The 15,854-nt window shown below is 36.9% G+C and overlaps 1 protein-coding gene and 1 long non-coding RNA gene across 4 annotated transcripts in view; one reads left to right on the forward strand and one right to left on the reverse strand.

Moving 5' to 3' along the window:
* Positions 1-11,146, forward strand: part of raly (RALY heterogeneous nuclear ribonucleoprotein) — a 92,119-nt gene extending 80,973 nt beyond the window's left edge. For all 3 annotated transcript variants that reach the window (XM_077197896.1, XM_077197898.1, XM_077197897.1), the window contains 6 exons: positions 693-740; positions 3,051-3,208; positions 3,563-3,676; positions 7,811-7,941; positions 8,148-8,192; positions 10,620-11,146. In XM_077197896.1, the coding sequence (XP_077054011.1) occupies positions 693-740; positions 3,051-3,208; positions 3,563-3,676; positions 7,811-7,941; positions 8,148-8,189 (493 nt within the window). In that variant the 3' untranslated portion in view covers positions 8,190-8,192; positions 10,620-11,146. The remainder of the gene's footprint in view (positions 1-692; positions 741-3,050; positions 3,209-3,562; positions 3,677-7,810; positions 7,942-8,147; positions 8,193-10,619) is intronic.
* Positions 11,147-12,213: 1,067 nt separating this feature from the next.
* Positions 12,214-13,455, reverse strand: LOC143707177 (uncharacterized). Its single transcript, XR_013193096.1, has 3 exons — positions 13,387-13,455; positions 13,112-13,256; positions 12,214-12,534 (listed from the first exon to the last, which is right to left on the reverse strand). It is a non-coding gene; the product is annotated as an uncharacterized LOC143707177 (long non-coding RNA).
* Positions 13,456-15,854: the final 2,399 nt, after the last annotated feature.

Raw genomic sequence — 15,854 nt, forward strand, 5'->3', positions numbered from 1 at the left:
TTAAATATATTTACACTACCGTTCAAAGTTTGGGGTCTGCGAGAGAGAGAGATTTACTTTTATTTTGTAAGGACACATTATATTGATCAAAAGTGACAGTAAAGACAATTATAATATTACACAAAATTTCCATTTCAAATAAATACTGTTCTTTTTAACTTTATATTCATCAAAGAATCCTGAAAAAAAATGTATCACGGTCTTCACAAAAATATTAAGCAACTGTTTTCAACATTTATTATAATAAGTAAAGTTTCTTGAGCAGCAAATCAGCATATTAGAATGATTTCTGAAGGATCATGTCACTCTGAAGACTGGAGCAATGATGCTGAAAATTCATCACAGGAATAAATCACATTTCAAAAAACATTAAATTAGAAACAAGGTGAACAATACTATGTTTTACTGCTATTTATTTTAGATTTTAGCATTTCAAATAAAAGTATATAACATGTGTTAGCATTGTGACAACTTGCCCCATATAGCGTGACACATAACGTGTGTCTTTTTCAGTTTCAATAATGGTGAAAATATCTTTATATCAACTGAAGTCTTCATAGTATCTAAGTTGAAAATGACTAGTTGCTTCAGTCTCCCTTTTATGTTGAAACTGTATTTCCTTCACTTTTTTTCAAAGTGCTGTGAATCACTTATATTTAAAATTATGCATTTTGTGTCTCTAATCCCTGCAGTGGTTATGATTTTGACTATGATTACTACAGAGATGACTTCTATGACAGGTGAGTCCATGATTTTGCACAAATGCTTTTGTTGAAAGATAGGTAATCTACAACGACTTATAATATTAATGTTATATATATAACATCACGTCCAGCCCTAAAACTTTTTTTGTCAGTGTTTAAAAACATCCAATATTATGCAGAATATACAGTAATAATTTAAATTGAGTCATCAATGCAATATATAACAATACAATATATAGGGTGTGATTTTACCCCAAAATTCAACATATTGACACAAAATAACTGCAAATCCACGTTTCGCTGCCTGGAGTCCAGTTTTTGTTTCTGTGAATTCCAGCTATTGTTTCTCTTTTCTGTAGCTTTCTGCAGTCTTTGAAATATTCCTCAGATTTCTTGGAATCTATTTGTACCATCAATCTCAAAGCTGTTTCCCAATTTAGATGTTTTAAACTCCATCAGTGACGGAATGGAGAGGAAAAAAACCTGTGAGAACCTTGGCTCAGTGGGGGGGGGGCCAACGAACGAACGAACGAACGAACAGTGTATGATTATGATTCAGGCAGCATCACAGGTCAGAAGTCAGATTGGATCGGAACATTATATTATGCAGTTCATCTGGTTGAAGACCGGAGTCATCACGCGTGTATGGAGACGAGTTTGTTGAGGATCAGTGCCGATGGCTGTCGATGAGGCCTTCCCAGGGGAGAGTCTAGTTGACACAAGCTCTGCTGACACTTCAGGGATGCGTTGTGGCCGTGTCTAGGCGCAGGTCCACCATCCAATCTGGATACGGCCCGAGTCTGGCTGATTACAGTTGACCTCGGAATAAACAGAAAGACTAAAATTAGCGTAGATGCCATTCTTTCCATGATGTAGCGTAGCCAAAAATATACTCCAGCACAATAACTAATTCTATTTACTAAAATGCTTGATTGATTGAGTGAGTGCAAAAAGCACTTTTTGCTCACGCTAAAATAGACTGACATGAACTCTTAGCTCTGCAGCCAGGCTTTATGTGGAGCCATTTTAAGTGCTGTAACCCAGTGACTTATAATAAAGTCAAGCACAGAGTTCTCTCCCTAGCACGGCTCTTCCTGTCATAATACATTTTCTCATGTCAACTTGGCTGAATCTAAAGTAACTCTTAAAAACACTCACAAACAGCTGTAAGCTGCAGAAAGAAAGACAGACAGAGAAAAAAATCTGCATTTCACAAGAACTCCCTCCACGACCCGTTAAGCAAACTTTGGCTTGGTGAGCGCACGGTTGGCCAGCGTCCCTTTTCGGTAGCTATGGAAACCCTGCTGAGAGACTCAGCTGGATGTACTTGTTTGCAGATGTAAGGGATATTGCGCCCATATGATGAGCTGACATGTTTATTGATATCTCTCTTGTGATCTCTGCTCCCTGACTTACAGCTGTCTTAGGGCGACACTGACTGCAGTCGATATTTTTCAACAAACGCATCCAATCATTCAATCTCTTGGATTGCGGATCAGTCAATAAAGCTGCATAGATTGCATGTGGGAGGCCAGCTGGTTGCTTTTAGGTTCCTGTCTGGGCAGCAGACGTTCTTCTCTTTGAAGGCAAAAGTATCTTCTCCCACTTTATTCTTGCCACATCACCTACTTCATGCTTGATTGTAATTGGATTCACTTTTGGCCACATTTCGGCTAATTTGGCCACAGTGCAAAGACGAACACTGTTAGTATATGTGAGATGTATAGCTGCGAGCTCCTGAGTTGGACACATCTCTCGTTCTGTTCATGAAGAGTCGATGTATGATGACTGAAAGCCGATATTCTCTGATCGGAAGAACTTCAAACACGCTCTGCACAAAGATCACACTTTGCTTTTACTTTCCCCAAAACAATTTAAGGATAAAATTCTATCTAGGCATATTTTTAACAACATGAATTTACCAAAAAAATTAAATGACAATTTTTCACAAAATGTTTTTTTTATGTCTATGACATCATAAAAATATTGAAGAAAAATTTGCCATTTTTTGCACTGACCCCCAAACCTTTTGAATTTAACAAGATAGCTGCGAAAAAAAATTATTTGTCCATTAATACGAATTCCAATGGTGACGGTTGAAATAATGCAGTGCTTCATAGGTGAACTTAAATGATACATATGTTGGGTTGTCAGTTATATTTTTCAAATCTGTCATCAACAAACTATACAAAAGGTAGGGTTATGGTGTTTTTGTTGTTTACTTTGGGAAAATACGATTTCTTGAACACAGTAAACCAAATCAACATGACCCAGATATGCTCATAGATAGTAGTAATGTAGTTGCATGAAGCAGTTATTTCCTCATATCTGTCTTTCTGTCTCCAGACTCTTCGAGTACCGAGGCAGAGTTTCACCAGTGCCCAGAGCAGTTCCAGTGAAGCGCCCCCGTGTGGCAGTGCCTGTTGTCCGCAGGGTGAAGTCATTACCTGTCAAGCTCCTGACCAGATCCACTCTCCTTCCCAACAGCTCTGTCAAACACAAGTGTGAGTTCAACTGGTATTTTAAGTGAGTTCATGGTCAGGATTCCAGAATTGTATCTTGATTCCATTGCGTGACAACTCAAGATCTTCTTCTTCAGAGCCAGTGCACTGAGATGACTTATGGACTGGATAAACTCTTGAACCGGCCTTTGAGCCATTTGACCGATTAATGTGTCAGGTTTAGGATTTAGGATGTTTCAAATTCAATATAGCAGCAGAAAAAACTTTTGTCTCGGGAGTCAGAATACCAGCGCACTGCTTTTATTTCTGTTTTTGGTTTTATGGCAATATATATAAATATGATTTATTCAAACTAAAACATTGTGTTCTCTTGTAACATCTTGTACGTGTGAGCAGTGAAATCTACAGAGCTGCAAGCTATCAAATCAGAACTGACGCAGATCAAGACCAACATCGACGCGCTGCTGGGACGTCTTGACCAGATCACAGAGGACAAATACTGTGCCGCAGGTGCCATGTCATGTATCTGCTATACACACACACACACACACACTCACACACACACACACACACACACGCGCAAACAATACCGTTCAAAGGTTTGGGGTCATTGAGATTTTTATTAAAAAGAAATTAATATGTTTATTCCGCAAAGATGCATTAAATTGATCAAAAGTTACAGCAAACCTTGTACATTGTTACAATAAAATTCTATTTCAAATAAATGCTATCCTTTTGAACTTTGGATTTGGAAAAAAAATATTGACAATATTTAAAACAGTTGTGCTGCTTCATAATTTTGTGGAAACTGACCACTAAATCTGCTTTCATGGAGTAATTTGTTGAGCTCAATTTGGTGTCCCTAAAGATCCTTTAAGCATGAAAGCAGGAAATTATTAGGGTTTTTTTCTGACGAAAATCAAACTTTTCAAGCTTAACATCTCACAAATAGGGATGTTATAATATTTATATAAATATATACGTGTATACATTTTGGGGGTTTCTGCTCACCAAACACAGTAAAAAAACGTATTATATGAATATTAATACAATTTAAAATATATTAAAAAACAGTTCTTTTAAAATGTAATTTATTCTTTTGATGCAAAGCTGAATTTTCAGAATCATTACTCAGTCTTCAGTGTCACTTCTAATATGCTGATTTGCTGTTGAAGAAACAAACAACAGTTGAAACAACTATTTTAGTGAAAACCATAATAAACGTTTTATTTTCAGGATTCTTTTATAAATGGAGAGTTCAAATAGTTAAATAGTAGAAATCCTTTCTCTTGAAAACCTTTTATTTGAAACAAAAAATTTCTTTTGAAAGAATATTTTGACGAGACACATATTCTATACTAAAACAGTTGTGCTGCTTCATATTTTTCTGGAAATTGTGGAAAAAAATGCTGAATTCTTTGATTAATTGAAATGTATCTTTTTTAATAATGTGAAAATCTGTACTGTCACTTGTAATCAATTTAATGCATCCTTGCTGAATAAAGTGACCCCAAACTTGAACAGAAATGTGCATTTATACTGTACGCACACAATACTGTATTATTCTGTAGTACAGAATCTGTTCAATACTACTGTGGTTGTTTGGTGATAAATCAAGATTGAATTCCATTAGAAACGATTTCATCCAAATATGCCCCTTTCTGCCAGTTATACCTTCCTCTCAGCAATTATTTTTTGAGAAAATCTTTCAAAGGGCTTTTTTAATCATATGGAAACCCCAGCAAACATTTTACTCAGCAGTGAGCGAGTGTAAAGCGCTGATTCAGCGCAGCACTGCCAGGGTCACAGCGGCCTTTCACGGTTCAACACTTTCACGGCTCGGTGGCTCCAATCAGACTTTGCAGATTTGTCCCTCTGTTTCACATTAGCATTTGACAAGCATTATGACAGAACGCAACATGCCTCTCATGTTTATTTACACACGTAAACAAGGAGAACGAATCTCCTGCCTGGTTAGGGTTAGGGTAAGGTGTAAGAGTTGTTATGATGTGGCTAATGGCTTGTGTCCAGTGGTGTAGTCTACGTGATACGCAGGTATACGCCGTATACCCACTAGAAAATGTCAAGGATTTCCGTATGCCCACTAGGAAATGTCAAGGATTTCCGTATACCCACTTTAAAAAGCGTGAGGATTTATGACAACATCGTTTTGTGAAAGAACTTTAATTCATAAATTCACCCCGGGCCCGCCGTGACGTCTGTGTTTGCGCAGCGACGCGGATCGAATCGCGGAATCCAGCAACAAATGTAACTTGTAAAATGAAGCCTACTGTAAGGGGGACTGGTATATCACAGTATACTCACTACAAAAAACTAGACTACACCACTGCTTGTGTCTAATCAATGATGATGTCACCCTTTGCACATCCAAGCTCATTCTGACTGTTGAGGAAGAGACGGTTTAAAAGCCCCCGTGAGGGAGGACCGATGACTAGCTTACTCTGGGATTCTCAGAGTTTCAACTGGGCTGATGTGTAAATTAAAGCAAGCTCCAAGTTTTTCTTCACTTTGGCAGTAGTAAAACAGCTTTGTTTTTTACATGACTGCTCTGGAAATGTGTCTGTACAGAGGTGTCTTGGTTGTTTATAGGATGTGAGAATTTGGATGGTGATTCTTCATGAGGAAGAGAACAGATCATCCCCAGTGCATACAGACACTGTGTTTAAGCATTGCAAATATAGAGACAATTCATTGACCCTAAAAAGTTTATTGTATACTGGGGGATACAAACATTTGAGAGGCTGTGGGGAGAGGCAGTAAAAGTGTAGGTCTCATTTCTTGGTTTCATGTTGGAATGGTGTTTGTTGTGAATATTTAGATCTGCTGACTTCGTTTATACATTCTTCGTTTACTGTAGCTCATGGGCAGAATTTAAAAACCACATGACCACCTGTAGTGTAAAATCTACTCGCCTTCATAAAAGTGGATATATTTCACATATGTAAAAAATATTTTTCACGGGACTTGCATGTTTAAAAAGTTGTTGGTAAGCGTTAACATTACGTTTACGTTAATTTTTTTTATAATCTGTCTGTAAATGTTTGTATCTCAGGGGATTCGTCACCCTTTAAGGGGTTTGAAGTATTTATTTATTTATTTGAGCAGTAACCATTCTGCTCAAAAGGAGTGGGCCGAAGCAAAAGAGCTTATAAGCGCCCACCCCCAAAATTTAATGCATAAAAAATTCTCTCTGGTCATAAAGTAGACTCTATGGTCTATAGCCTTCATCATTTTTTGTGGCCTGTTTTATAAAATCAGTTCAATACTTTGGGCCGCGTTCCAATGAAGCTACAGGCCCTCCAACTTAAAAAATATATATATATATATATATATATATATATGATGAATTCTCTCTCTCTCACACACACACACACAGGTTTGCATGCTTATTTTTTAGTATCGTATTTCACATAATATTTCCTGATGTATGAAATATGATACTCAACAAAAACACATGCAAATCTGTGTGTGTGTTTGTACACACACATACACACACACACATACCCACACACACACACACTCACACACACACAGAGAGAGATTTGCATGTGTTTTTGTTGAGTATCATATTTCATACATCAGGCTTGTATGGCTTATATATGCATTTAATTGCAAAGAGAGAGATGGACAAATAAATGTCAATTTAAAATTAAGGCCAAAAGCCTTTTGTGTCATATTTGATATTAACATGATAAAATGTGTAGAGAATTTTAAATTTAAAAAGAAAAAATTATGTATAAATAATCAAGTAGACCCAAGTTGCTTCAGTCCAGTAAATATTTAACTTACATTTTACGTTATAAAAATCATTCAATACTTTAGAGCAACAAAAATATATATATATGAAAAAAAAGTATGAACTTTCAATGAGAAGGTATAAAGTAGATTGTGTACAACAGGTTTTTCAGCAAAGATTTAGTCATATTGATCATTTATAGGCCCTAGAAATGTGCATATTAAATATGATACAGTAAGCTAATATATTAATAAAAAGGCAATATATTTATTGTTCAACAGAATTTTACAAAGAATGTTTAGTTTAAGTTATAAGAGAATTTTTTTTTTTTTTAATGCTAAAATGTTGTTATACGTATTGCCAAACAAGTTTCATTCATTCTTTTTTAATGAATTTATACCCCCAAAGGGGCGGCGTATCCTGGGGGATACAAATATTAAAATCAAAAATAAAATTCATGTTTAAAAAAAATCATGAAATTGTATTATTTGTGTCTTAATAAGATGGGAAAATAGCAATCTTTTTTTTTAATTGCTGTCTCTCTAATTTTACTAAAAACATTTTATTGAGAGATATAGTGTGAAAATTTATATTTATATGCATTTTAATGCAAGTAGTCTCATTGTTTTACATTACAAGCTATCAGAATCTTACCTTTTGGCCATATAAATATCAGCAACTGCATCAAATTGCATATTTCTTTCGTCCTCGAGCGTGGGCTCCATATTCTCACTAAATCATACTATATGAGCCATAAAAGCCTGATGTATCAAATATAATACTCAACCACAAAAAAATATGTATTCAAACTTTTTTTTTTTTTTTGTGTGTAAAGGTTCCATTTGCAAAAATGTGATGTTTGTTTGTAAATGTTCCTCTGTGTGTAGAGTTGCAGAAGGCAGATGAAGTGAAGAGCGAACTGTCCCAGGACGAGTCAGGCTCCGAGTCAGAGGACCTCCAGCACAGTGATGTGGAGGAGAGCGAGGAACACACACACGAGGAGTGTGACGAGGACATGGTAAGACACATGTATGGATCGAGGGAGGAACATTTATATGGGGAATGGAAATGAGATTGTTCAGGAGACAATTGACTATAAGAAGAGGAGGGTGTGCTTAAAAAACAGTGCATAAATGGAAATGTATCCGTTTATAAATCATCAAACGCTCACACATTAAAGTTAACAGTCTCCTAAATATGATTTCTTATCTCTCCTCCCTTCAGGAAAACAATCACATATCTGAAATGGATTCCATTCTTCAATAAAAGGCAAGAACTTAATGCTGGGACAGTGGATTCTTGGATCAGTGATATTTCAAACCATGAGATGTTTTACAAGTTTCCAAGCTTGACTTTCAAGATCTTACCAAGATTGTTCTTCATGCAGAAAACAGATTGTAAAAATGAAGTTAGTGAGTACAAACCACTAAATCTGCTTTCATGGAGTAAATTGTTGAGCTCAATTTGGTTTCGCTAAAGATCCTTTAAGCATGACAGCAGGAAATTATTAGGGTTTTTTTCTGACGAAAAGCAAACTTTTCAAACTAAACATCTCACAAAGAGAGAATTTAAAATGTTTAACAATTTTTTATATATATACATTTTGGGGTCTCTAAGATGTTTTTTTGATAGTCTTCTGCTCACCAAATACAGTAAAAAAACATATATTAGAAACAGTTATTTCAAAATGTAATAATGTTTCACAATATTATTTTAAAATGTAATTTATTCCTGTGAATTTTCAGCATCATTACTCCAGTCTTCAGTGTCACATGATCCTTCAGAAATCATTCTAATATGATGATTTGATGCTTTAGGTGATTTTGTGGACTATTTTTGTGGAAACCATAATACATGTTTTTATTTCAGGATTCTTCGAATAGTTAAATAATAGAAATCCTTTGTAACATTATGAATGTCTTGCTCAATTTAATTTTCCCATGTTGAATAAAAGTAACTTTTAAACAAAAAATCTTATTGACCCCAAACTGTTTAAATTCTAAATAAATGGGAGAAAGAAGATTTTCACTGGCAAAAGAACTCCAGACAGCTTAAGAAAACAATTTTAATCCAAAAGATGAGTTCTACATACATTTTTGTACATTCTCCAGAGGTAAAATGTATCTTTTGTTTTCAAGCAGACAGAAAATGCTACTTGGTGTTTGCCAAGTAAATGTCGTAAGAGTTTCATTTTGATTGGAGTAATGTTGTTACCGTTGCTCTATCGGGGTCGTGTTTGGTGGTCTGAGCGAGCTTCACATACTTGCTTGGATACAGCGTCTGTGACCTATGAGCATAAAGTTTATCAAAATGAAGGGAAATAGCTGTGGTTATTCTTACTAATCTGTTTTCAAGGTGTAGCGCCTCAACTTCTGTTTCGGTCTTCCACCTGATCCTTCTGTGTGTTGTTTGTGGATCAGCGCTCTGTTTGTCTGACTAATGTGCGTGACTACAATCTTATTGCACCAGTAACACGGCTTCCGCCCTCCTCTTATTCTAACAACTGCAGTGGCCCTGAAAGGTCAAATCAAAGTTATCATCATATTGGGCACAAATTAGCAATTGGTCACGCTTCCCTCGTTGAAATGATCGGAATTAGGAGCCTTTCAGAAGTAGTTTATGTTAGCTGTGGTTGAATCTCACAAAAAAAAAAAACTCCCAGGTGATATTTTACCCAAGTAATAAAGTATATTTTGCAAAAAAATGTTTGTATTACTAATTACTTTTATGACTATCAAGCTCATTTTTCTGCCCGCACTGTGTAATAATGAACTGTATTAAGTTAAAAATATATCTTTTTTTAAATCTGTAAAACATATTTGTGTGTGTGCGTACGCACGCTTGTTTTTCTATCCCAGTGGGGACTTCAACCTGAATGCACACAGACTCCATGAGGAAACGTGTTGTTATTTGAAAATGTAAAAATGCAGAAGGTTTTCTGTAATGGGTAAGGTTAGTGTAATGGGGTAGAATATACAGTTTGTACAGTATAAAAATCATTATGTCTATGTCAGGTATTCGATATATAAGAACTAAAATATTTAACACATAAATATATAGAAATGTGAGGGGGAATGTGCTTAATTGTCACGTCAAAAATAGTCGCAATGAAAAAAAATCTTCTTTATGGAAATTAATAATTAATCATTTCTTTAAGTATTTAGCATAATTTTTATTATACAAATTTAAAAAAAAAAATATATATATATATGACCCAAGTATGTTCTTGACTGATTTTGTGAGATTTATCCACATGGCTTTAAGGTTCTGAGTGCAGGATCAGCGAGTGCACTAGTAAACTAATACATCTTGAAAGTCAGATCACACTAGTCCCGGACCATAGAGAACTTCAGCATCGATTTCACACTCTCTGAATGGTAATTGGTACAACAAACAGTGAAAGATGCATAGACTTTCAAAAGAACATTTAGGTTGTAGTTCAGTACATTTAACCTGATATATTGATTTCCGAGTGTTTTTTATGTTTGCTGCTTTAGTTGTCCTTAAAATTCAGCAGAAAATACTGTATAAATGTTTTTTTTTAGCTTTAAAGGAAATTCAGGAAGAATAAAACCACATGAGTGAATTGACTGAGATCCAGCAAGCTCTTTTTATTTCAGCTCCCCGTCTCTTGTAGCTGTTTTTCTTCACTAGCACATCTTAATCCTTGTCTTCCTTTTCCTGTATTTATTACAGCAGGGAGTTGGAAAACACTGTCGACTGGAAACTTTTTTAATACCACAGACTCAGCGGGAAGACACTGAAATCAACAGGCGCCGTCAAACTCCAGCATCAGCTGTCAATGAGACGGACAGCTAAACTAGCTGTTTGGTAGGAGGGAGACGGGGATGACGTCCCCGAAACCAGGAATCCATCACAAAAAGGCCAGTTCCTGAGAGCAACAACATCACACACGCGACAACAAAAGGGGATCAATTTCACAGACATTCTGCATTCATGCTCCCCAGAAAACACAATTAACATGCATTTTTTTTCCCTATACATCTGGGCGCCTCATATGTAAATACCCTCATTCTGTTTCTGTCCTCCCTTCTTTCCTGTCTGTTTGTGCTTTTCCAGAAATGTTTTTCGTTTTATTTATATGCCAGTCGGAATCAGAAAGGTTGGCTATTTGTAATTAAATGTGCATATTTCTTCTGCTTGCACTTTCGAGACTGCAAGAGATATTTACAGATGTAAATAAACAATGATGACTTGTGAAACACCTGTTTGATGCATCGAGTAATCCTCAGCAGCTTGTCTAATCTTTACCTTTAAGACCAGAGATGTATTCTCGCTCTATTAGATATGCCAATACGAGGAGTAAAGAAGTCTCTACTTTCTGAAACATGAGCACAACTCCCTGTGAGGTTTTGATGGGAGAGAACTTTCAGTTATGCAATCTGTAATTAGGCTGTACAGGGAAGCGCACTGTATTGCAACTCCTCCACAAGCAGTAATCACTGAGGTCCAAAAAGTTTAAAGAAAAAACACAATTGCCTTATTTAAAAGATTCGATCCAGTGTCAACATTATTTGTGAAGTTTTACTTCCTTCAGGCTATAACGTCTAAAGGCATGTTATAGAGATATTGTATTATAATAATTCATCCATGCATGTTTCATTTAAAAATATTGACCTTGTAATGTTTACTCAAAATGTCTTTATGCGGGGAAAACGACAGACTTCTCTATGATGATGTATGCAGGACTCCTCCAATCACTGTCCAACTTGTGTTCATCTGCCTCCACTATTTGAGTGCACATTTCAAAATCAGTTAATAGAACCAAGTCCCAACCCTATGCATTTTCTTTTTTTTCCATAATCCATTAAACTCTTGATGCACGTCGCAAAACTGAAGGACTTTCTGGAGTTCCAGCTATCGCAGGTAACAGCTCAATTGGACTGTGCAGGCTTGAATGTACAGCCAGGGAACTGCTACTGAGTAGCCTGGGAAAACCCAGACGAACTTCCGGCAAATTTAGATTTGCTCTGCAAGTTAGTCTGGCGAAGAGCCCATTCAAGCTCATTTCCAATCTTTCCAAATCGAGGCACCAATCACAAACGTTGAGGCGGGCTTTACAAGATGACGATCGATTTGATTGGTTTTAAGGTCTATCCAATCGCGCCCAGGGGTATTTGAGCGACGTCTGTTGGTGACGCCCCTTTGGAAATGAGCTGTCAATGAACCATCCCCAGACCCTAACTCAGTTACGACTGAGAAGTGTCTGGTTTTAACCAGGCTAGCTACTGAGATGATTGGGAATCACATCCCGTACCTTGTCTTTTAAGTCTGTGACCTGGAAAGCGCATTGCGTTTCAGACTGAAACGGAATATGGTAAAGAGGGAGGGGCTTGTTTTTAGTGCACCTGCTCCACGTCATCTCCCGCTCTGGTATTTGTTGTCATATTATTATGTTGGCTTGACAATGCCAGCATACTGATCTACTATTTAAGCTGCTTCTTCTAAGACTACATTTTAAACCGTATCTCAAATAGTTTTCAAGCTCCAACCACCAAACTCGGGTCAGGCCTTCCGACCGTTCTGACACGGTATGCTAAGTTTTCTAACTGAATCAGACTTGAGGTTTTCGTAAACCGGATGATCAAATCTACAAAAAAAATCTGATTTCATTGAGGTGGTTAAAACTTTTGTACAATAATAATTATAGTGTATAAAAGCCGTATATCACCAGCAAAGCTTACTGACTATCCAAGGACAATGTGCTAAGTCATTAACAACACGCTGAAAAATGTAACCAGCACTCAACTTGTTAAAACATCAACATGTTAATTCATGTTCATGTCCGAAAACATGCTAGCAGCATGGTAATTCATGCTAACAATGTGCGTTTAGGAGAGAACATTAATTAGATATAATGAGTTATGTAAGGATATATGCGAGTAGTAGCTTTGAGGTTAGGATTCAGGACCATCCACGTAAGTTTTGAATGTGATTTACAGTATCTGACGTCCAAGCTGTGAGACGTAAGGACGCCCCCATAATTAAAGATAATGACATGATGCAAAGAAATTTAGCAATCAGTTTAAGGCATTAAGCATGTCAAACTGAAACATATGGCAATAGATAAACGACTAAATTCCACTTAAACGCTCTGGCATCCGCTATCGAGGTAAGTTCAGTTTTAGGTGAACAAAACTCAAAGCATAGCAGCCAGACGGACTTACTTTTATTACACTCCAACACGTTTCCTCCCGTGCAGAGACAGCCATTCCCGGGCCAGTCAAAACCATGCTTATTATTCATCCCTGCAACCTTGTGTTGTCAGCGATAGAGGATGTTAACCAGTCTAGTCCCTGGAGCTCGTAATGCCTTTAATCAAGGCCAAAGCACATGCTGTATGAATGGAACTACTTTAACACGCAAAACAAAACAATTGAAAATAGCCAGGTCTAAAACATATGCCAATTAATACAGAACTTGCATTAGGAAGCAATTTTACCAATGCTAGTGATTTTCTCCTTCAGCTTCATTTTCAGTGTCAATACAATTTGTGCCATGAGTCTTTTAAAGGGGTGGTAAAACGCATTTTTTTTTTTGAAGGATTGATTGTGTTTGTGGGGTGCACTGTAACATGTGTTCATGCTTCGTTTTTAAAAAATTGCATTATTTTTCATATATTTTACCTAAATTATACACTGCTCTGCCCCTCCTTGTAAAATCGGTCTGATGGTTTCCTGGTTCTATGAAACCAGTCCCTCAAAAATACACAATGGGCTCAGATTGGTTAGCTAGCCCAGTGTGTTGTGATTCGCTAACCGTCTAGTGCACGTTTACCGGAAACGCCACGCCCCTTGTCTTTACCGGTACTTTGTTCTTTGGTGTATTATAAACAATGGCGTCAATAAAACCAATCGGACCGGGGGAAACGTTAGTGAAGATGATCGAGGAGAACCTGTTCAAGAACGGCTGTTAAACGACATCGTTTCTGACTGTATGACGCCTTCTGTATTTTTAGAAAGATTGTAGACAAATATCTGTCGACAGAACTATTTACCCAAAACGAACACTAACGCCGCCTTCACACTGGCAGTTGAAATCAGCTCCGTTACGCAATACGCACCCAACGGACGTCGTACTACACAGTGAAAAGCGTCGGAAGCGGGTAGAACAAAAATGGCGGAGAGATTAGAATGGTTGATTTTGTCAGTTCTGTATGATCTCTCTGATGAGGGTTATAGAGATATTAATAGGAAGGCTGCTGTGTGAGGAAAGTTGCTCAGGACGTTGACATGTCAGGTCGGCTAAAAAATGTGATATAGTGGTATAATTTATACCACTATATCACATTTAGTTCGATGTCTGCCTACAATTTAATTGTATTAACTGCCCTAATAATGTTAGCAAATCATGAAAATAAAAAAATGACATGACAACTTAACTTTTAATAAAATAAATAATGATTTTATAACGATAAGAATTCAGGTTTGTTTATCAGTATCATAGCAACGCTAACTTCCGCTGGAATTGTCGGATAGGAACCGTCCATAGTTTTTCGCAAGAGTTAAATTTTTTGAACGCATCCGGATGACCAACGGACACGATTTTTCTTCGCATGCGGTCTGCGAATCTCCAAATCAATGACGTCCGGTCGTTTCGGAGCCGTATCGGAGCTGATTTCAACTGCCAGTGTGAAGGCGGCGTAAACATCGGCTGCCAAATAAAACACAGAACCATGTTTAGCATGCCTGTAGATAAACAATCATGTAGATAAACATAAAAACTCTAATCAAAGAATAATTTACAGTAATTGCAAGTTCGCTGTTGAGATTAAAAAACATTTTGTAACGTTAGGTGTTTGTAGGATAACGTTAAGTATGAATGAGCATTTAACAAACCAGAAGAGCCAAACAGCGTTGTCAATTTGTTTACTTCCTTGCTACAACATACAATTAACAATACAAACTATTACAGGAAAACAGATCGACGAAAAATAAATCATACTTACAGGTTGTGGCCCGTAAACAACAGCTTCTGTTCTTAAAGTTGGAACTGCTCCATCTTTCAGGACAAGCCGTTGTGCTTCATAAACTCGCGAAGATTTTGAAAGCTTTCCTCCGTAACACGTGCAGCACAGAGAGCGAGATTTGGGTCATAATAATGAGGGACCGAGTTAAAAATAAATTTTAACCATTGATCCCTAACTCCCTCGTCCCTAGGAAGGCTGAACAAAGTGGACCTGCTGCTGAAATCCAGATGAAAATAACAGCAGCGTTTCGACGGCATTGACAACTCATCTCCAAAACAGCAATATAAAATGGCCTCGCACCACTTATTAAGTATTATCGGAGGAGGGGTTTATGTAAATAACAGGATATGCTGACGTCAGCAACTCCCGAGGAATGTTGTGTAGTCCAAAACCAATCGTCTGCTATAGTCCTTAGAAATTGAAATTTTTAAAAGCAAATATCTCCCTTTGATTTGAACTTTGAGCGCTGTAACTTTGCAGATGTTGTTTATGCTCAAACAGCAACATACACACTAGCTTAAGTTAGAAAAGTGAAATCGTATTTTACCACCCCTTTAAGAAACATAAGAAAAAGTCCTTCGCACTGCATCCTTCCACGTATCTAATGTGTTGCAAAAATTTGATCTGTCCAGATTGTGCACACTGAGGGTCGCGTTTCATTTTTTTTTTAGTTTATTTTTATTTTACCTTTGCTCCAGGATGACTGACTGGCTGACATTTCCAACACTTATTTAGCTGTCATACTTTGAGCAGTCACATAAACAATTGTGTTGGTTTACAAAAAGAGGCCCACTGCACTGAGGATATTTGGGTAAGAGTATCACATGTTTAGGAATACACTGGAATGCTGAGTTTCGAAATAACTTTCCTTGATTTATGTCAGTGGGATTTTGAGGCTCTTTGCAGCTTAAACAGGCGCAGACTGGTGGATTCATTTGGAC

The sequence above is a fragment of the Siphateles boraxobius genome, unplaced genomic scaffold (assembly GCF_051911475.1).
Source record: "Siphateles boraxobius isolate OS27281-9 unplaced genomic scaffold, OSU_SipBor_1 41, whole genome shotgun sequence".
Taxonomy (NCBI): Eukaryota; Metazoa; Chordata; class Actinopteri; order Cypriniformes; family Leuciscidae; genus Siphateles; species Siphateles boraxobius.